At 35.1% G+C, this 20,522-nt stretch overlaps 4 protein-coding genes across 7 annotated transcripts; 2 read left to right on the plus strand and 2 right to left on the minus strand.

Annotated features, from left to right (window-relative positions):
• Positions 1-2,300: 2,300 nt before the first annotated feature.
• Positions 2,301-14,252, plus strand: LOC129760833 (early endosome antigen 1-like). 4 transcript variants are annotated; one of them, XM_055758505.1, is made up of 15 exons: positions 2,301-3,709; positions 6,415-6,568; positions 6,862-6,968; positions 7,317-7,919; positions 8,134-8,438; positions 8,596-8,673; positions 8,738-8,797; positions 9,011-9,190; positions 9,259-9,480; positions 9,534-9,707; positions 9,762-9,968; positions 11,256-11,426; positions 11,482-11,691; positions 13,097-13,663; positions 14,006-14,252. In XM_055758505.1, exons 1-15 carry the CDS (start codon positions 3,573-3,575, stop codon positions 14,200-14,202), a joined length of 3,372 nt encoding a protein of 1,123 aa, XP_055614480.1. In that variant the 5' UTR covers positions 2,301-3,572; the 3' UTR covers positions 14,203-14,252. The 4 variants fall into 4 exon arrangements, with proteins under 4 accessions (XP_055614480.1, XP_055614483.1, XP_055614482.1 ...); XM_055758508.1 differs by lacking the exon at positions 13,097-13,663; XM_055758507.1 differs by lacking the exon at positions 2,301-3,709 and having other exon boundaries at positions 6,543-6,568; positions 7,150-7,919.
• On the minus strand, positions 14,215-16,154 carry LOC129760835 (uncharacterized). Its single transcript, XM_055758510.1, has 3 exons — positions 16,107-16,154; positions 14,545-14,883; positions 14,215-14,482 (listed from the first exon to the last, which is right to left on the minus strand). The coding sequence occupies exons 2-3, from the start codon at positions 14,755-14,757 to the stop codon at positions 14,312-14,314; spliced, it is 384 nt and encodes a 127-aa protein (XP_055614485.1). The 5' UTR covers positions 14,758-14,883; positions 16,107-16,154; the 3' UTR covers positions 14,215-14,311.
• On the plus strand, positions 15,203-17,062 carry LOC129760834 (uncharacterized). The gene is made up of 3 exons (XM_055758509.1): positions 15,203-15,342; positions 15,436-15,598; positions 15,654-17,062. The coding sequence occupies exons 2-3, from the start codon at positions 15,454-15,456 to the stop codon at positions 16,784-16,786; spliced, it is 1,278 nt and encodes a 425-aa protein (XP_055614484.1). The 5' UTR covers positions 15,203-15,342; positions 15,436-15,453; the 3' UTR covers positions 16,787-17,062.
• A 2,267-nt stretch (positions 17,063-19,329) lies between these two features.
• On the minus strand, positions 19,330-20,516 carry LOC129760832 (apyrase-like). The gene is made up of 3 exons (XM_055758504.1): positions 20,093-20,516; positions 19,962-20,034; positions 19,330-19,890 (listed from the first exon to the last, which is right to left on the minus strand). Exons 1-3 carry the CDS (start codon positions 20,504-20,506, stop codon positions 19,385-19,387), a joined length of 993 nt encoding a protein of 330 aa, XP_055614479.1. The 5' UTR covers positions 20,507-20,516; the 3' UTR covers positions 19,330-19,384.
• Between the last annotated feature and the right edge of the window lie 6 nt (positions 20,517-20,522).

The raw sequence follows: 20,522 nt of genomic DNA on the forward strand, positions 1-20,522 counted from the left end.
ATTGTCTTCTGAAAGAAAGAAGTCTTCAATGTTCATAAACAAGAACACGCTCCAAATTCTATCTCGTATATGAATAGCACGAGATTCAAATTCAGTTGTTCCAGAATTTCCTTACGATACTCAGCTAAGTCTGATTGAAGGCCGACCATTTACAGTATCTAAGACCCCAATTTTAAAAGAGGAGAGAGAGGTTTTAAAGGTTTATAAAATCAATGTGAAACATGAAATATCTCGAAGAATGTTCATATTTTTTCATGAAATTTGGCACGAATGCTAATTTTTTCGAATCAAGATAATTCATTGAGTAAGAAGCGCCTATTAATGAAGACTCATTCTCTTCTTTTCATCTTTCAATCGTTCGGGTAATTCAAAGCTGTTTAGCTACAGTGATATTTTTCAAAAAAAAATTTATCAGCTTATAACATAGTATGAAAGAATTTGAGTGTTCGATAATATAATAAGCACAATAATAAAGGGGAACAAAATATGCCTTCTGATTGTTTCAATTCTGGGGGGCTTTGGAACCGGGAAGTAATGTTCAACGTATTTTTTTTTATTTTTTCTTACTTTATTGATTAACTTGAAATATTTCAATTTTAGGCTCTTCCGGTTTCAAAGGTTGCCGAGTAGTGGCCTAGACTAAACTTTCCAGATCAAAATGGTCGTCTGTCGTTTTTGAGGTAGCGCCTTAATAGCATCTTCGAATCAAGGGGGGAAATGAAGTAATATCACCCAACACTGAATCAGCCAGATTCTATCGGAAATGATTCCATACAATCCGTTTCTTATCACCGCTTATCTAAAAAATGTTAAAAAGAATTATTAAAAAAAAGCTCTCATAAGGCATTAAAAATTTCCTGCAACGATACTGCTCGATGATCGCCTTATATCCTTCCTTGAATCCTCCCCGACTGCCTCCGTAACAATCTTCTTAGCACGATCGTAATCTGCGATCTTAATCAGATGTGGAGGCCCGGTCAATCTACTTGATACCATCACTCACAAAAATTTCGAACGTCGCAGTGCATTAGAAGTTCATTGTAAATAGTCAAATTCAAAACAAATACTGTGGACAGGATATTTTATACCAATACTTGATTGCTGTGATTGCATTCTAAACATGCGAGTGCGTACCCATTTTGAACATAAACTCAATCTTGCACACTACACTTGAGTTCAAATATGTTTACAAATGAGAAAGTTCAACACGTACTATGATGGTAGAGTTCAAGTGTGTTTATAAACTTATCTACACATCGCACATGGGTTGCTCTTTGAAGACTGCCTACAGTACATAATTGTATAGAAATTGGAAGCACGCGTACTGTCTATTCGAATTCGAGCATCCATAACTTTTATTCTGATGATATTTTTTGATCAAACTTTCTGCGAAAGATAGATCAACTATCACACTATCATATGACCAAATTTGAGCTTTCTTGAGTTTGTGTGGTCTGAGATACAGTTATTCTATGAAAATCGTACTTTTTGGACTTTTATTAATCAAACAGCAGTATCTCAGAAACAACGCTACACTTTTTATTGAAATATTGCAGAGTGTTTATAAAACATAAAGTTAGCATGTCTGAAGTTTTTGAAAAGCACTATCGATGGGATCATGAGAACAATATCTTTTCCATCCACAAATTAGTCAAAAAATGTCTGACGACAGCAATAATTAAAAGAAAAAATATGATAAACAATCCATTTGTCCTTTGAAATCAGAATCTCACGATATTTATTTGAGTTTTTGATTTGAATAGATTGAATTTTAGAAAGCTCAAATTTGGTCATATGATAGTGTGATACTTGATCTATCTTTCGCCAAAATTTTGATCAAAAAATATCAACGTAATAAAAAGTTATAGAAGTTCTAATTCGAAGTGACAGTACGCGTGCTTCCAATTTCTATACAATTATGAACATAACACAAATTTTTTTTGAAACTTTGTCCCAAAATTTCGGGACCCCTAGCGTGTCCCATGTGAAAAATATTCGCAAACGAGTCTCATGAGCAACTTTTAGCTCTAGAGGATACAGTTGAAGGAATCTATAGGAAGCCAACTAAATAAATTTTAAAAAATGTTTTAAAACATTGATTATTTGAAAATTGGATGTATTAAAGTAGGAAAATAATTTCGAAGAAACTTGTTTCCTAATCATAAATAAAAACTTAAAAAAATATTTCACGGTTTTTGGCAGCCAGATCTGGGAAAACAACGCTCAACAAATTAGTTTTCCTGTTAAAAGGGATCTCTTGTGAATAATGTTGAAGAGTTAATTTACTTCTTCGACATTCCTTGTCGTTTACATGTCAATTAAAATCAGTTTTATATCAGGACCTTTCGAATACAAATTTGTATCATCATGCAGGAAATCGAATGTTAGAGTTGTTAGAAAAGTATTTGCCATATCTCAAACCAGCAGCGCTTTTAATATTTGCCCAGGGACTCATTTGTGGAAAATCTCTGCTCGAGGGTAAAGAATATGAGCATATGAAATGTGGGATTCTTTTCTAACTGAACGAATGATAAAAATGATCAACAAATATACGTATGATTGTTTTCATTAAAACGAGTTTCAAACTTTACAAGCGTTTTTTTTCAGTTTTCACACATGGGACTCATTAGCGAATAGGGGCAGTATAAACATCGTCACTACTGTAGCTGCTAATTTATTACATAGACGGAAGGTCAGGGTCGGAGCGGTTTGTCACGATACCTCATAGCACATATTCAATCTCTATATAATAAGTAGGTACCTACATTAGGAGAACAGTGTGTCAACTTGACCGTATATAATTTTTCATTCAGAACAAAATTTATTATGCTTTTTCTGAGAAATAGTTTTTTCCGTTCCTTTATTTCTACTCTTTTTTGTATTCTTTTTAGAACATGATATTGACATCTTTGTAAGTTCGATTTCTTTTATGATTAGATATAACAAAGTGATAAGTTGATAACTCAATCTAATCTAAAGATGCTGATTCGACTCATTTTTTGCCACAACTACACCGCTACTATATATATGTTTCAATCGAGCTCTGATCATTCTCGCATACATACGGTAAAATCACAGACGTTTAGAGCGTCATTGACATTGTATGACCATCACTATCCGGTTAGCGTCGGACGTTCACGAGAAATTTGGAATATATGTAAAACAAAACTTAACCGGCAGTTGAAATTGAAACCCGCAAGATAATTAAAAATACAAATCACGTAATACGGTAGTGAATAAACTGAATAAGCAATTTGTTAACTTATACGCAACAAAAAGTTGACAAAAGCCATATAGATTGGGAACATATGAATCAGCTTTCGTACTGCTGTAGGTTATGTGTTATTACATTTTATTCAAAATTAACAATTAAATTCAAAGATAAAAAATATTTTTAAATGTTAACCTAGAAAAGTTTAATGCAGTCATTTAACCTATAAAAGTTTAATGCAGTCAATAAACGATATAAACCATTAAAATAAAGAAAAATTTTTCATAATAACATTGCTTAGGAATGAATAAGCTCAATAGGTCCCGCAAATAATCATATCTAACAAAACTGAACCTGCCATATGTTTTTCAGCAACGCAAGCGTGGACAATCTTCACAAGGAAAGCACATTGCGTAGCGCTTCCACGGAAACTGATACGTTGAAAAAACAGGTGGCGACACTGAAGCGTTCGCACGACAATACTGTAACAGAAAATGGGTAAGTGGAAAACTAAGCGTTTGTATTTATCGCTTCATTTTTATTTCAATACGACTGACTATAATTTTGGTTGGTTTAGAAATGGATTTGATTCTAGCCAATTGACTTTTTTTTCGTTTTCCCTTGTATAAAAAAAGTGAAAACTTTTGGAAAAACTAATCTAGTTCTTCCTGAGTTGATTATTTTATTTTTTGACTGAATTAAAATAAACGTAGTTACTAAGTACTACACCCATAGAAGAGGTTGCAAAAATCCAATGCCTATTTAGCAAATCTCTGTGCCGATAATGCCCTGAAATGTGCACTGTGCCGAAGACGGTATGTTTGAAAAACCGTAACTGGCATAAGGACTCGGCTCCCAACTAAAATGATGCATGACCACTACATTCAAGCGAAACAAGAAAAACATTTTATGGGATTTCGTTCCTATTGGATAATTCATCCCAGAAACAAGAAAATAAAACTATAAACCACAGCGCCCGTAGGAAGAATCGAACTCTAATCACTAACCATATCGTCTTGCCAGACCGACATCTTAACCAGTGTACTATTTGACCTTCATGCAGGAAGAGGGATATTTGTCATAGGTATTCTGCCACCGATCAATCACAAAAGAAACGCACGACAGTGGCTTCCCGGCGTTTGGCCGCCTTTCAAGGTAGTCCTTTGTCTTGCGATGGTAACGGGAAAGGGAACGGGAGTGAAGGAACGGGAAACACATTGAATGAGAACTGTGCTTTGCTTACTGCCTGCTATTACATACACACGCTACATATACACAGCTGCTAAAGCCGGGCAGCTTGGCCGGTAGTTGTTTGCCGGTAAATTGAAGCAATGTTTTTGTTGTTGCTTTTGCTACATACACAAGCACAGCTTTGCCGTGGTTGTTTGCCCATGGATTGAATTGAAGCAATGTTTTTTTTGTTGCTTTTACTGCATACACACGCACAGCTTGGCCGTGGTTGTTTGCCGGCGGATTGAAGGGATTGAATTAGAAGGATGTTTTTGTTGTTGCTTTTGCTACATTCACACGCTCAGTGCTCGGTTCGCCGGCTGCCTGGTGTTTGCCGATATTTATTTCCATCCTTCTTCGTCTTGTGATGCGATAGGGAGGGACGCGAAAGCGTTTTTATTTTGTTTCTTTCAGACATACGCAATTCGGTTAACTTGGGAGATTAATGCCGGTGGGAGCAAATCGAATCAGCACCGGTCGCGTTATCTTCCTGTACCAATGATGCTATGTAATTGACTACACGCCATTGGCACAGAGGCTGAATTTTGGGTGTAGGTAAATAAAGTTTTATCTGTTCAATATTCGGCAATTATCTTGCTTAATTTTTTTTTGTTTCGTGACTTAATCCTATTTCATTACGTGGTTCGTTACCATGTATCGCAAAAATCGTTATGAAACTAAGTTTTCAATCATAATATTTGTTCAGAATCCTGATGACATGGATCGATAGCATCGGACCTTCTTTTGGTAAATAAAAAAACGAATGTTTTGGCGCGCATTGCGGCCGTTAATGCGGGCAGCATCGCCTTGTTGCTACTGGGCCATTTTGACTCCACAGTGCGTCCCATCGTGATCAAACATTGTTTAGACTTGTGTAACATACAAGTCGTAATCTTTAAAATATCTTTAGTACCTCATCTGCGGTATTATCTGTTTAAAATAAGATTTCCAGAACATAATTCTAAGGTGGCACACCAGGTAAGCTGGTTGAGAAAATTTGATTATTATTCGTTTTAAATAGTTAGTTAGGTAGTTATTCATTATAATTTGACAGATCGTGAAAATCAAATTACATTAGGATTAGGCTCAAAATGGATTAAACCTGCTTATGAATAAGTGTTTTGAATTATACAATAAGGTACACCGGGGTAAACTATTTTTTCAAATTTTTAATGCAGAATGTTAAATTTACTTGTAAACTATCCAATAACTGTAAAAGAGATACGATTCTGACAATAGCGGATGTTGACGATGACTTTTTGTTAATTTTCTATTTTAAACTACGATGTGGAGTTAATGTGCATCTTTTTCATTCGCATTCATCCGATTTTATCGAAAATATATACTTATTTCAGTACTTTTCCCAACTTTTCATGATCCGAATGCTAAATAAAGTTAAAATGTATTGAATGAAGGAGAGAAAATTGACAAAATGTGTAAATATCAAGTAGTATATATAAAGCCGTCCCTACTTACCCCAGGTATAGGGTTTGGGGACAACATTTTAGATTTTTTGAAAATAAACTCTTTGTTCTTAATTTTTAATCGTCGTTTCTTTTCCTAACTTGTTGTTTCGAATTCAAGGATTGTTTCAATGTAAAGTTTTTCGTCAAGAGCCAGCTAGTTTAAGAGAAATTTGCGATTGAAAAAGATGCACATCAACTCCACATCGTAGTTAAAAACAGAAAATTAACAAAAAGTCACCGTAAACATCTGCTATTGTCGGAACCGTATCTCTTTTACAGTTTTTGGATAGATTACAAGTAAATTTAACATTCTGCATTAAAAGTTTGAAAAAATAGTTGACAGTATTGTTTTTATAGCCACCGTCCCCACTTACCCCGCGTCCCCACTTACCCCGGTGTACCTTATACGAAAAATCGTCCCCACTTACCCCGGTGTACCTTATATGTAAAATAACAATTTTGTTGCATTTTAATTTTAACTTCTCGTAATCTTCATTTACTTGTCAGCCGTCTTGCAAACGAATTAAGCGATGCAGCTTCTGAGTTAACTCTAACAAGGCGTAAACTGGCAGATTGCCAACAGGAAGTAGAACGGATGAAATCTCAACTACGCGACTATGTTCAGGAAATTCAACGAGCTGAAGACTTGTTGTGTGTAAAGGTAATTATCATGAGAAGCGCAATAATTCCGGCTTTAGGAGGAGGGACGATTTCGATTCCAAGAAAATATGGAAGATGTATTCTTCTGTTTATTCAGTTGATTTGAAATTGAAATTGTTCATTTTCCTCAGTCAACTCTCTACTGCAATGACCTCTCACTAAGAAATTTATGCCAAAATACAAAATTGTCTTTTCAGTAGTTTTAATCGTTTAAAAAGTGTGACAAATGATAATATTTATTTATTTATTCTTTTCATGTACTAACTCATAATTAAATTCCTAAAACTCTAACAGGAGCGTGAACGTGAAAACATACTCGAACAATATAAATCACTTACTGAAGGAGTTAATATGTTGGAAATCAGCAATCATACACTAGAAGCTGAAAGTGCCGAAGCAAAGTAAGTGTAAAGATATTCCCTATAAAATAAGTTAGTGAAACATAACATATTAGAGTACATCTGTGTTTGATGGATAACAGTAATTCTATGTAATTTGTAATGGTTTTTTTTCAATTTTCAATATTTCTCTTCATGTTCTCCGAATAATATTATATTCACTGGATTGTGTGCCGAAAAGTAGGTGTAGATGTAGATGCTATCGTAGGAGATAATTAGTTTTCCCATCGCCATTGCCAATTTATTTCCCAACTAATGCATTTTTGTTTTCTCTATCTTTGGTATCGATTTTCGGAATATAAATTATTATTAACGAATTTCGTTCCGGATGATTACTGTTCGTCCGAAAAGAAAACTACTGCAAGAGGCAGAAGATCGCCTAGCTGAGGCCCAGGAGCAACTGGAAATCCGCGAAACAACTATTAAATCTTACGAACGGCAAATTAATGAACTTTCTTCAAACGTTGTTTCCCTCGAATCGGAAATCGAAAGCCTCAGGGATCAGAATAATAATTTGCTAGAAGATTTAGAAGCCACCAAGGAGTTGTGTAGCAAACTGGATTTACAGAAAGATAAACTAAAAGCCGAACTTGATGAGCATTCTCAGATCCGTGAACAACTTAACAAAGAGAATGCTACTCTTAAACGGCAACTTTCGTTGGCTAAGACGGGTGACAAGGCTGCTGTCGACGGACTACAAGAACTTTTGGCAGGAAGCAGGTCTGAAGTTGAGCAGCAAAGAATTGTTACCAGTCAGTTGAACAGAGAATTAAAAACCCTAAAAGAGCAAGTAGAAGATTTGTCAACCAAACTTGACGAAGAACATGGTAGAGCTGCACGCAATGAAGCGTTAGCAAACGAATATAGCGTTCAGCTACAGGAACTACGGAGAATTATTACTGACGATCGATTTGCTCAGGTACATTCAAGAGAAGAGGAGCAAGATTATAACAGGTATTCGACGTTCTAATACAGCTTTTAGTATTCGACATTAACTTTTAAAATTAATATAAAACTATGTAAGATAAAATTAAAATTAAATTGTCCATGCTATAATGCACATTTTTTTAAACCTATCTACCTAAACACTCAATCTTTTTACCTGGTTGAGAATAACAAATAAGCAGAACAAGTAATAATAAGTTTTGTTTTTAATTTTTCATCATAGAATTGCGATGTACATGGAACATTGTGCAACCGAAGAAACTAGTTACAATAAAAGTTTGACCGAAAGAAACCTCAACGATATTTCGAATCTTCAATCATCCGAAAGCCATGGAGCGTTTCATAATGCTTCAAATATAACGATGGGCAATGAGATTACAACATTTGAGCAAAAAAACTACTCCTTGGAAAAGTATCTGATTTGTAAAGACATGACCGAAGGAATGTTTTTAGAAGAAAATGAACAGAGTTCCGTAATAGATACTGAAAAATATTCTGAAACAAGTGGATTAAAAATAAACGAATCGTGTAAGGTTTCTTATAAGTAGATATAAGTAGATTCTTTTCGATATACCAGCAACGATTTTGCATTGCTAAATTAGATAACGATAAACATCGCAACGCACTACAAATAAACATAAATTTTGACAAAAAATTCATTCATTCATTCAGTATACCTTTACAGGTACTTTCTCAGATGAACTGGAAGCACCGAATGTGCCTTACCCGGAAGTAAAAACATCAATAAATGGAAAGAGAATGAGTAATTTTATTGTTTCCTGTATTCAATTATAGATCTGCATTATTGAAACTATTTCGAATTCTAGAAACCCGAAGAATGAGCTCTAAGCAAGAGACTTCAAGTTTACAATCCTCGAGCTCTGAAGGTAGCTAATGTTTTTTTTTTCAATTAAACACCAATTTTGAAAATTTCCCTATCTTCACGATTATTGCAAGTATGGAAACCATAAAAAATTACAATTAATGTACTTTACCTAATAAATTTCTTCAAAATAGTAAAAAAAAACTACAGTTGCTGCAATACAGCTTTTAAGTGATTTCAGCTATGTTTTTATTGAATTGAAATTGTTTCTTCCTAGAAAACAAAGACGTGCGTTTCAAGAAAAGAATTGAAGTTAATATAGGGAATCGAGCTTCTGAAGATAGCACAAATCAACAAGATTCTATTTTGCGTACCGGAAACGGTTCGAAGAATGAACGCGTTTATTCAGCAGAAGCGCTTCTTACTGATGGTGATAGAATTCTTGATGTTACTCAAGGTATTTGTTTTAGTTTTATTAATCTAACTTATACATAGATACATTTCAGTTTGATGAATTCATTTCAGATGTAAAAACCTTATTGGGGGGTAATGCCAATGGTTCTAGCAACAGCTTTTATTCAACCGATTCGCAACTGCGGGTAGCATTTAACAAAATAATGGAAGGTTCTAATAATGATGCTAAGCAAACATCGTTAAACGAGCAATCCATTCCTATAATTAAAGGCAGTATACCTATGATCAGTGGTATACCTTCGAATCAGATATCTCACCGCAGAGATCAAAAAGGTTTGTTTTCTTTGTATCTACATGGTGATCCAAAAAACTAATTGTCTCCGTAGAAAACGAAGTGCGCCACAAGAAGGCATTCGGTAAGAACAGAAATTTATCTATTGAAGATAACATCAACGATCAAGATTCATATCGACGTACCGAAGAAGGTTCGGAGATTGGATGCATTCGTTCATCAAAATTACATCAAAATGATGGTGACAGTAATTCTGACGTTACTCAAGGTACTTGGTTGGTCTAGTTATGAAATTCATTTTCATCTTGGGCACTGCTTTTAGATGAACATAACTCATCACTGGATGATAATAATGACCCCAAGCAATGTTCAATCAATATGCGGCCTCAGCAAGCGACAGAAGAAATATTAGAGGAAATTCATATTGGTCCTGATGTTTTGGAGATAACTCCAATGCATGAGCAAACTATTGCAGTATCGGAAGACGTTACCCCTATTAGTCAGGTACCGCAACCGAAAAACCATACAGGTTCGTTACCAATATGCTGATTTCCAAGTAAAAAAGATATGTGTTGATTATTCTTAGATCTAACTGTTATGCACATTAGACAGCTGCTACAATTGGCCTGCCAAATGTTTTTTTATGCCTTGGGTCATCAAGCATCAATGTAAAATTAGAGATGATTTGGTTGATTCCAAAATTAGCACAACGCGTTGCAATTTTATATGGAAATTTTCATCGAAGAACAAATTTTTGAATTTGGATATGAAAAGCATATTTCATATTTCTTCCCAACGTCCATTAAATCAATATCAATTAAACATTAAAAAAATCAAGAGATTGTAGTTTTAAAACGAAGGATGTATTAATTCGTTTTTATTTCAGTTAAGGTACAACGGGGTAGGTGGGGACGGTTTTTCGTATAGTTAACCTTTAGAAAAATAAATGAAAACATAGCAGTGGATCAAGTCTGTATAAAGCCGTCCCTAAAATTTTAGATTTTGGTAGATAAACTATTTCTAAATTCATGTTGACCGCTGTTTCTTTTCCTAACTGGTTGTTTCGAATGTAAGGATTGTTTCAATGTGAATTTTTCATCAAGAACCAGCTAGTTAACGAGAAATTTAAAATTGAAAAAATGCACATCGACTCGACATCGTAGTTAAATCTAGAAAATTAACAAAAAGTCGTTGTGAACATCCGCTATTGTCGGAATCGTATCTCTTTTACAGTTATTTGATAGATAACAAGTAAATTCAACATTCTGCATTAAAAGTTTGAAAAAATAGTGCACAGTATACACCACTTACCCCGGTGTACCTTATTATAAAATTTTCGCATGATAAGGCATAGCCTTGGTCCTCTGAGCAATATTATCCATGGCGTAGTGTACAACGAGATTATGAAAATGAATACTTTGATGTTACTCCACGTTGAACGCAAAATACCGATAATTTATATGTAGGTAAATTTACAATGAGAAAGACAATTAGAAACGTAATTGCGAGATATGATTTAAACAGTGCCAAATCGAACTACTGCCGTTGTCATCTGATTTATAAAACTGGAAAAGTGTGTAAAATATTTAGCTAACTTGATAGAATGGGTACTTTTCGTAGAACTTATTGGCATTCCTTAAATGCTTCTTTAAAGTCAATTTCAAAACGGATCGGACAATGCGTTATTTTCAATAAGTTAGCGAGAACACAGTAGGATTTGGTTGTGTGCTTTAGGCCGGTATTATTTATCATCAAATAACACATGGCGAAGCTTTTAACTAGGTATTTCTGTTCATTTCAAATAATTTCTCCATAGTTAATGATGATCTGCGTTCCAAGAAGCCGGTCAAAGACGATGAAGATAATCGAGTTCTTGAGAATGGCAGCAATCAAGTTTTAACTCTTCGTAACGTAAGTTATTCGGAAAATGGATCTATTCGTTCAGCTGAAATACTCCAAACTGACTGTATCCTGAACACAACTCGAGGTTTCGACTTTGATTGGTTTTCATTAATATTTTGATCCAACACTATTGTTTTCAGATTTGAGTAACTCTCAACTGAATAATGTTATAGAATCCAACTATTCCTGTTCAATCGACATGCGGCTTCAACGGGCTACAGAAATGATATTGAGACAACTTAACACTGATTCTGATAACATGAAGAGCATCTCACGGCATGAGCAATCCATTCCAATGCTAGAAGATAGGATGTTTTCAAGCCGAATATCCACACCAAACGATAGTACAGGTTTGTTACTTTATTTAACTTACTTTATTTATGTTACTATTATTGTACAGTACAGTAACATACTGTAAAGGTGCGTCTGATGAATGTAAAGATGATTGCAGTCATGAACAACAAAAACAATAAACGCAGGAAAAACTGCAGTGTTTAAAATCGATTCAATAGTAGCTCCAAGTTTACAACAAGGTATTAATATTTTAACAGTATAATTTCATTCAATGAAACAATGAATGATACTTTCTGAAAATTCCTCTGCGCTGATCTGCGTTGGTCTAACCGTGTATGCAATAACTCCCCGGGTTGACACACACAGACACACACAAACACAGACGTACTCAGACACACACAATCACAGACACACACAATCACAGACACACACCAAATGAAGGGAGTTCAGGTTTTTTATATGGATGATTAGAACAAATACGGCGAATTTAAGTTGACCACTTTTTGATCCGAACACCCTTACTTATTATTTGAGGCCCTTTGAGCCAGAGGAGGCTATGTGACAAAAATTGAAAATCTGAGTTGAACAACATGGAACAAAACATCGTGTGCTATTTAAATCAGAATTTTATTTTATTGTTTTTTACAGGTTTGACTACAATGAAAAAAAAACCATACTTACTAGAAATCCCATTTGATTTGGTGCCAGAGGGGTACTAGTGCTGCACTACCCCTGCTCCTCTGGCACCAAATTGTGCACTTACATCTCTTTGCTTTGTTCATCAAACCTATGAATATTTATCAGACAAAAAGTACTGTCTTGTTAATAGAATCGTTTAGAAAAGTTCTTATATGGTTGTTTAACTCAAGTGGAATTGTTTAGTTCCTGAATCAACTTACTTTGAATTCAATTAACCGCATTGAAAGTGATTCCTCTTTTATCCAAGATATTAACTAAAATAACAGTCAATCTTTTCTTATTGGCTATTGCATCAAATAAATGCCTCTCTAAAAGTTGCTGTTCCCAGAAGAAAATTGTTAAAAAATAAGATGCCGAAAAAGATTGACTGCCTACACCCTTGAAAAAAAAAGAAGAAAAAAAAGCTTTTTGAAATTATTTTATCGGCTACATCGGTGAAATTTAATATTCTTCGAGAGAGAATATTTAAGAATTGAAAGATTATAGACGGATAATTTTTATTCACAAAGTTAGTGTAGGAACAATAATATTTTCCCCAAAAAATGGCTGTGGAATTTAGTGGAACTGTTTGAGCTTCGAGTGTGTTTTTCTCGATATCGGCTTTTATGCACTTACCTCTGACTCTAAGGGCCTCATTTAATGTAGGTGACCGATTGGGATTTCCGAAACTTGCATATTTAACATAGGCCTAAATTTTTCTAATCGTTTTTTTTTCTACTGGTAACGTTCATTAAGCATTTAAATGCCCTTATAAATTTATAGCACAAGCTTCACAGCGATCTGTGCAGCAAGTAGATAATGGTAAACCACTTCAGCGGAAGAGAAAAGAAAACGATCACCCATCCGGAACCACTGCTGACAAAATTGATGAACATAGGTCAATGATAGTCATTTATAAAAATACACTAGGCGGCCGGTTTAACGTACCAGACAATGAATCCGAGTTTGATTGGCCGGGGAAGGAGGACAGTATCAGTAATTGTCGATCCACCCTCCCGGCGACAATTGATGATTTCCAACGGTTTAAAACGCCAATTAGGACACTAGATGCAGGCATGAGCCAAGTTTCATCCTATTTCCCCGAGAAATCCTGGCACCCTAGGAGGGTTTCGAAAAATGGTGTACCTTCTGCAATCGGCACTAATGAGAGTAGCACCATTGACGTAAAAAGCAGGTTGTGTAAAGAACGAAAGTGGAGACAGTTTCTGAGGCTGATTCCGTCCCCGGCAATGGCATCACAGCACGACGATAGGCAGAAGCAGAGTAAGAAAGCCCCCCACCCACTGGTTCAATCACTCGGTGTTAACGATAGGATAACGACGATGAATTGTAAGTTAAACCATTGTACGTAGGTACAGACCCGTTTTCACAATATGTACTAACGAATGAGATTAAATACAACTCACCTTTCCTAAAAGCGGTATTTGAAATAGTAATGAACTCATTCTGTCTCCAAATGTGTTATGAATTTTCAATTTTGTTCTTAGATTTATTCATTTTCTATTGTTTATTTCAAAAAATTTTTTAATCTTACTTTTTAATTTATATTTTATCGATTTTTTTTGCCACTATTTGCATTATTACAGAAATCACTGATTTTAAGAGTCAGTTTACAAAACATCGATAAAAAATTAGAACTTGCATAACTCGAAAATTTCTTCTTTCCAATAGATTCTGGAAAGCTAAAAAATGGCAAAAGAACGACCACAAATGCGAATTCTTCGTCTGGAAGTCAATGCAATAATTTCAAAACTGATGGAACCAAGATACGAACAATCTCCGCCAAAATTGACAACGGACCATACATCTTAAAACTAAATTTCAAAATTCCTTCTGCAAAGCAAAACCAGCAAGTCAAAAAACAGTGATATTTTATTCTGTCATATATTATTTACAATATTCTTCAAGGTGAACAAGCTGTACCGTTATATTTTTATTTCCTAAATCCGTCTTTTATTTGATTACACTTTGTCGTGGTTATTCTGCCATGAAAGTAGCGTACATTTTCATATCAAACACAGGAGTTGGTTCTTTGCTTCCTTTTTCCAAATGTTTTAAATCAACATCCATTCGATAATCACCGTAGGGAGCCATCTTCACCATCATATTTTCATCATCCGCATGAAAACCACGAACGAAGTAATTTCCCTGTAAATACAATTTTATTTAGCCTTATTTTATAACCTTTTTTGCACAACCGCTTCCTTCACCTTTTCGATCGGACAATCGATGCTCATATTTCCATACTTTGTCATCTCAACAATCAGCATAGAGTAGAGTGGATCAGCCATAAGATTTTCCTTATGGCCGCAGATATCGATTTTTGTACTGTGCATCACAATGTATTCATTTCCTACTTTACTGGCGAGTTCGATCTGCACCTGCATGCCTTCGGAGATTCCTTTGCGTATGTTTGTATCCATGTCCAGTACGGTACTTCCACGTGCTTTGTCGGTGCCGTTACGCAGCCTGACGGAGACCTCGGCGTACTCATCATTGTTTTTGAAATCCACCTGCCGAACTACTATACTAACAGCATCGGAACTTATCTGTGAATGATAAAGTTGGCATATGAAAACTCGTGCCAGGCGAGGAAACAGGAACAAAAGCTTCAAATGAATTCTGCAAATCGTGATTGGTAGTTACTTATGTGGGAGGACTAGGTGGTCTTGTGTGTGTTTTTTTTCAAATGTGCAAGTGCAACTCGTATGTGTTTTGACTTATATCATCAACTGGAGAAACTATATTTTTGTTCTTCTTATTTTTTTTCAATTGAAAATTTTCAGATTGTAACTGCTAACAATTCTGGGGGAATTCTTAATAATTATTATTTCCCAGTTTTGTGGTATTGCTCACCTAAACTGTTAACCCTATATCGAGCACGTTGCGTTTCAAGTCGTTCGGTTCATTCAACTTACGCGGTTTGGTTAGTCTTGCCGAGCTTATTCTCATTCATCCATTAGATCGATGAGAGGGAACCACTGTTCATTCTGATTCCGACGATCGTGGTAAGTTGACTGTTGGAAGCTTTAAAAATTAGCGGTTGTTTTTACATTAGTTCGCTTACGCATACTGAAGTGAAAGTTGCGTCTCAATTTCAGAGAAGCGACTTGAAGAGAATGTGGAGCGCGTTTATCACCGCATTGGCGTTACTGTTTTTTGTACCTAAAATTGATATCAATTCTGCGAAAACTGTTATCGAAACATCAACTGAAGATGGTTTGCTCTCCTACTCTGAAAACGAATTTGATTCGGCGGATATAGGTAAGAAGATGAAATTAATTTATGAACTATAACATCTTTTTAATCTATATTTTAGGATGCAAAATATCTTTGAAAGAAGATATAACTGTAAAGCACCCGCTTTTGCTAGTCCCTGGAACTGGTCAATTTTATACGCCTGTTGAACAATCATCGGACCTTTTGTTCCGTAAAGGTGAATCGATAGAATTGTTTTGCACACATGGTTTCGCTGACCAGACAGAAGATAATTCACTAACAGCCTACTGTGATGGAGCCAATCTTTTCAGCTTAAACGGTGAAAGTTATAGGATATCAGAGTTGACATGTAAACGTCCTCCTTTTCATGAAGTTATTCGTACTGAGTTTAATTGTTTCAATGGAGCCAGTCTGCTTCGAGTGGGCTTTAATGTCAACACAACGTTTGTCCCGCTTTATGAGATCTGTTTTGATGAGCATTCACTTAGAACACACTACGTCAAGCACCAGTTAACTCCTGGGAATATATATCATCAGCAAACGAAGCGACCACCTTTCATCCAGGGAACTTTCTATCCTCAACTCAATATGAACAAACTTTATAACTTTGAATCTCAACGAAATACATTGGAACAAATCCTCGGCTCTCAAGATCGCACAGATGAGCTTTTGTCTAAGAAAGGAGAAATGTTTTTTGCTCGAGGTCATCTAGCGGCTAAGGCAGATTTTGTTTTCAGCGCCCAACAGAGAGCCACTTTTTGGTTCATGAACGTCGCCCCGCAGTGGCAAAAGTTTAACGGCTACAATTGGCAACGGATCGAAACTGGGATCAAAGAATTTATCGCTAGGCGAAATCTCACAGTTACCGTTTACACCGGAACCTATGGTACGCTGGAACTTTTGGATGCCAACGGAGATCCACAATCTATATATTTAGATTTCGATCCAAACAATGGCGGCCGAGTACCGGTGTCGAAAGTATTTTACAAAATTATTCACGATGAACTGAACGATGCGGGCATCGTTTTAATCGGTGTTAACAACCCACACGCAAGTATGGAAGAGATAGAAAGCAACTACATATTTTGTGATGACATTTCTGATCAAATAAGTTGGTTAAAATGGAAAAAAGATTACATTCCTGGTGGATTTTCCTACGCGTGTGACGTTAATCAGTTCAATGACAAAACCAAACATTTACTTTTGCCCAAAATTGGCAATCTTTTGGTTTAGATAAAGAAAATAATATGGATAGCTGAAGAATATTTGATCTTTTGAACATTAATACATTTTTCTGATAGTGAAATGATAATACATTTCTTGTTTTGATATTTAGGTCTGTTGAACTACATGTTATTTTGCTTTATGAATTACGTGTGATGTCTCTGATATTTTTTATAAACTAATTTAATTTTTCTTGTAATTTTTATTGTTCTATACAATTTTGTTTGAAATTATACTAAATAGGTCCCAAAGTTTGAATTTGATTTTTACTTACCAGCAGAGCAAAAGGAATTAAAAAATACAACATCGTGTCTGGCTGTTCACTGTTCAAAACCGAAATCCGAAAATTCCGGTGAGCTTTAAATATACTTGTTTCATGGGTGAGAAACTTGTTTAATTATACTACCGAACCAATTATTGTAGATTGAAGCAATTACTTTTTGATGACATGTGGAAGATTAGTTTTTTTTCGACAATTGTTCGATGAAGTAATCACATTTGTTACCGAAAAACGATTTGATAAATACAGATACTGTGGTTATATTTTAACATGCTTAACTACTATTCATAGTTCATAACGTTTTGTAATGAACTCTTTGATCTGTGGTAACATTGCTTCCTAAAGCCAACACACGTCAATCGTTGGTAGTTTTGTTTTGCATGAACTTTATAAAACGTTTAAGATTTACCCAGTAGGGGAGAGGCGGGCTATATGCGCATATTAAGGAAAACACTCATTTTCTCCCATATTCCGATAGATAGGAGTCTGAAAACTACATATATGCACATGAGCGGACATCTGTTTTCTATACGTAAGAGCAATTTTTCTGTTAAAATCTCGTACAGTTTTTGTGAAAATAATTTTATAACAAAAGAAGTCAAAATAGCCGATTTCCGAAACCGGCGGGCTAAATGCGCATATTTATGTTTTAAGCTATATTTCATTTACACTTGCAATATTTTGAAATTATTTAATTGAAAACGGTAGAAATGGAAGTTGAGCATATGTCAAGGCTGAAATTTTAGTGAAATTTTTTACATCATTAGTTCTTTTGCATGAAACATAGTTAAGTATGCCATATGGGCATATTTCATGGTAATATTTTGTTCATATTGTATTTTTATCGGATCAGTATGAAGTTCTTCTTTTTTCGCTGTAAGATCGTGATTTGAGCGTAGATTTAATGTTTAAATGATAGAAAGTAAAAAATTTATAAGAATAATCTATTTTTCTTGATATAGGCATTTAACCTGCCTTGATATGGGCATTCAGAACCTGTCTCTTATTCCAATATATTATCATCCACAACTTTGCCAAAAGCTTCAATTTGTTGAATTTCCGATTTCCAGATGAATAAGAAAGAAAAACCATTAAAATTTTTGTTCACAGAATCTGTACGCACAATAATTAAAGTTCAATATATTATAACAAAACTGGCAAAAATCTTGTTTGAATTTTTAAATTTTTTCGACTTTATATAACAATTTAATTTTTTCATGCCATGTGTTAAAAGCGTATTACCGTCAAACTACACTGATTAGATATGATGAATCTCTAGCCATATCTTCAATCGGCTGTATGCGCATATTACCCAACATGCGCATTTAGGAACACTTTCCCCTACAATAAGAATGAATGCCGCATTTTAAAGATTATTTCTACTATGTGGGAAGGTTTAAAATTACAAGAAACTATCGTAGCAACCTATGGCGGTTTGTATATGCGGAATTTATCGATAATTACTGGAATTGCTAGTTTTGGTTTTGCGAAGCCATACGTATGTTCTAAAACTTTTTTTCTTTTATTCTTTGAGATCAATAATGCGCTTTTGAAGGTCATTGATACATTACATAAATGCACAGGCAGCGGAACCTTGGTTCATTGATAAAAAAAAAACTGATTTGGATTTAAAGAATTCCATGTTAAAACTGATTCCTTGAATTAATTATTATGCTAATGATTCGAAATATTAATTTTTGAATGAAAAGGTTTTTGACTTTTGCACTAAATGTATGTTTTAAAACAAAATATGATACAAAGTAATTTTTATTTGTACCAAAACCAATGAAAGTTTTCCTTTGGTTGTCGACAACTTATTTTCAAGTAATGAAAATTTTGCATCTAATTAGTTCATTTTGAATGATCTTGAACTAATTTGTTAGTTGATAGGGAGCAAGTTCAGTTTTTTTTTTCATAATATGAAGTTATTATGAAAATCTTTAACTTCTTGATGAGTCTTGAACTTTTTACGATGTGCTTATTGACTCAATTGTGCATGATGTCACAATTTGCAAAATTTTCAAAAAATTTTGGAATCATTTATTTATTATAATGACTTTCGAAAAACAATTCAATTTTGAGTAAAAACATTCATATTATTGATTATAACGTTTTCAAACAGTTCAGTAGTGTAATTCAACTAAACATGAAATAGTTAAAATGTATATCATTTATTTCATTGACTTGTAAAATGTTATTCAGTCATCTTCCACCTACTCTAGAATAATTGTATTCAACAGAAGCCCCGTACTAGCGAGAAGAGAACGTATAAATAAAACTTCAGTACACATTTTCCGCCAAACGTCTCGTTTTATTGATGTCCATTTTTAAACTTTTATCGGAGTTCCATCTTCGTTCAATGGAAGGGGTTGATCGGTGGAACAGTTCCAATTTACTGTACAGACTCGCACCCTACCTGTTTTCAAATTATCGATTATCTTAACGCTTGCGACGTAATTTGTAATTGAATCTGTATCAATAGGACCCGCCAAACGACTGGTTGCATTTTTCATCCATGCGAAGCCATCTTTTCCGTCAGCTAAATATGAAGGAACTGCAACGTAATAGCTGGCCGTAAGGTCCAGAGGGCTATACACATCTTGGTTCGGTTGAGCAGAATCCCTGACATCGATGGATACAACCCGCTTGTAGAAAGGTTTCGTCAAGTCGATTTTAATCCGCAGTCCAGATACCTGTAGGCAGTTAGTTCGGTTTTCTATGTCCCATGTGAAGGAATGTTCAGCAGAGTTCCAAATGTCTTGTCCGCTGATTCTAATCAAATCAACAGTTGATCCGTACGGTGAGGCTTCAATAATTTGTCCATTGGTGATTTCTGAACGATAAAAATAAAAGATTACTGATTTTTGCATACAATTCATGAGATAACGGATAAAAAAAACCTACGTCCTATTGGAATCGGATTCCGGAAATTTCCTGCTTGAATTATCGCCAGCGGTCTGAAGGTAGCATTTGTCCACTAGAAGTCATACATAATTCAGTAAAATATTCGGTTCACTGGTTACAAAACAAATTACCTGCAAAGCATAGGCATCGGCTGCGACATCTCCCAAGGAGCATTCCAAGTTTCGACAACTATCCCGATTCAAACGGACACGGGTCTCTCCTACAATAGTTGAGCCCATTGTCCATAGCTTTGTACGCCAAGGTTGCATGTCCTCTACAATTCTAGCGTCGGGCTGAACAGAATTGTTGACATAGACTGGAGCTCCCTCCCAATACTTGATTTCCCCGAATCTATCGAAATAGACTGTGATGCGGCCGACATATTTCCCGAAAGCCTTAGCTTGAACAATTGGGATCTGCTTCGAATTAACAGTGCTCTTCACGATCAACGGATATTCACCCTCGATAACGTCGGTTTTAGCATCATATGGTGCACCGGTGTCATTCGAGTACAGGAAGGAGTGTGAATGTCCACCGACGATCATGTCAATCAGATGACCG

Source organism: Uranotaenia lowii, unplaced genomic scaffold (assembly GCF_029784155.1).
Source record: "Uranotaenia lowii strain MFRU-FL unplaced genomic scaffold, ASM2978415v1 HiC_scaffold_780, whole genome shotgun sequence".
In the NCBI taxonomy this organism is placed as follows: domain Eukaryota; kingdom Metazoa; phylum Arthropoda; class Insecta; order Diptera; family Culicidae; genus Uranotaenia; species Uranotaenia lowii.

Excerpts from the sequence above, each read along its gene's own strand:
- LOC129760833 (XM_055758505.1), top strand. The coding sequence starts at position 3,573 with ATGTTTTTCAGCAACGCAAGCGTGGACAATCTTCACAAGGAAAGCACA. Across the intron at positions 7,920-8,133 it reads GAGGAGCAAGATTATAACAG|AATTGCGATGTACATGGAAC; the intron begins GTATTCGACGTT and ends TTTTCATCATAG. Across the intron at positions 9,969-11,255 it reads GCAACCGAAAAACCATACAG|TTAATGATGATCTGCGTTCC; the intron begins GTTCGTTACCAA and ends ATTTCTCCATAG.
- LOC129760832 (XM_055758504.1), bottom strand. The coding sequence starts at position 20,506 with ATGATCGTCGGTGGACATTCACACTCCTTCCTGTACTCGAATGACACC. Across the intron at positions 20,035-20,092 it reads CCGATGCCTATGCTTTGCAG|TGGACAAATGCTACCTTCAG; the intron begins GTAATTTGTTTT and ends TATGACTTCTAG. Across the intron at positions 19,891-19,961 it reads GAATCCGATTCCAATAGGAC|AAATCACCAATGGACAAATT; the intron begins GTAGGTTTTTTT and ends TTTATCGTTCAG.
- LOC129760835 (XM_055758510.1), bottom strand. The coding sequence starts at position 14,757 with ATGGATACAAACATACGCAAAGGAATCTCCGAAGGCATGCAGGTGCAG. Across the intron at positions 14,483-14,544 it reads TCGATTGTCCGATCGAAAAG|GGAAATTACTTCGTTCGTGG; the intron begins GTGAAGGAAGCG and ends TTGTATTTACAG.
- LOC129760834 (XM_055758509.1), top strand. The coding sequence starts at position 15,454 with ATGTGGAGCGCGTTTATCACCGCATTGGCGTTACTGTTTTTTGTACCT. Across the intron at positions 15,599-15,653 it reads ATTTGATTCGGCGGATATAG|GATGCAAAATATCTTTGAAA; the intron begins GTAAGAAGATGA and ends TCTATATTTTAG.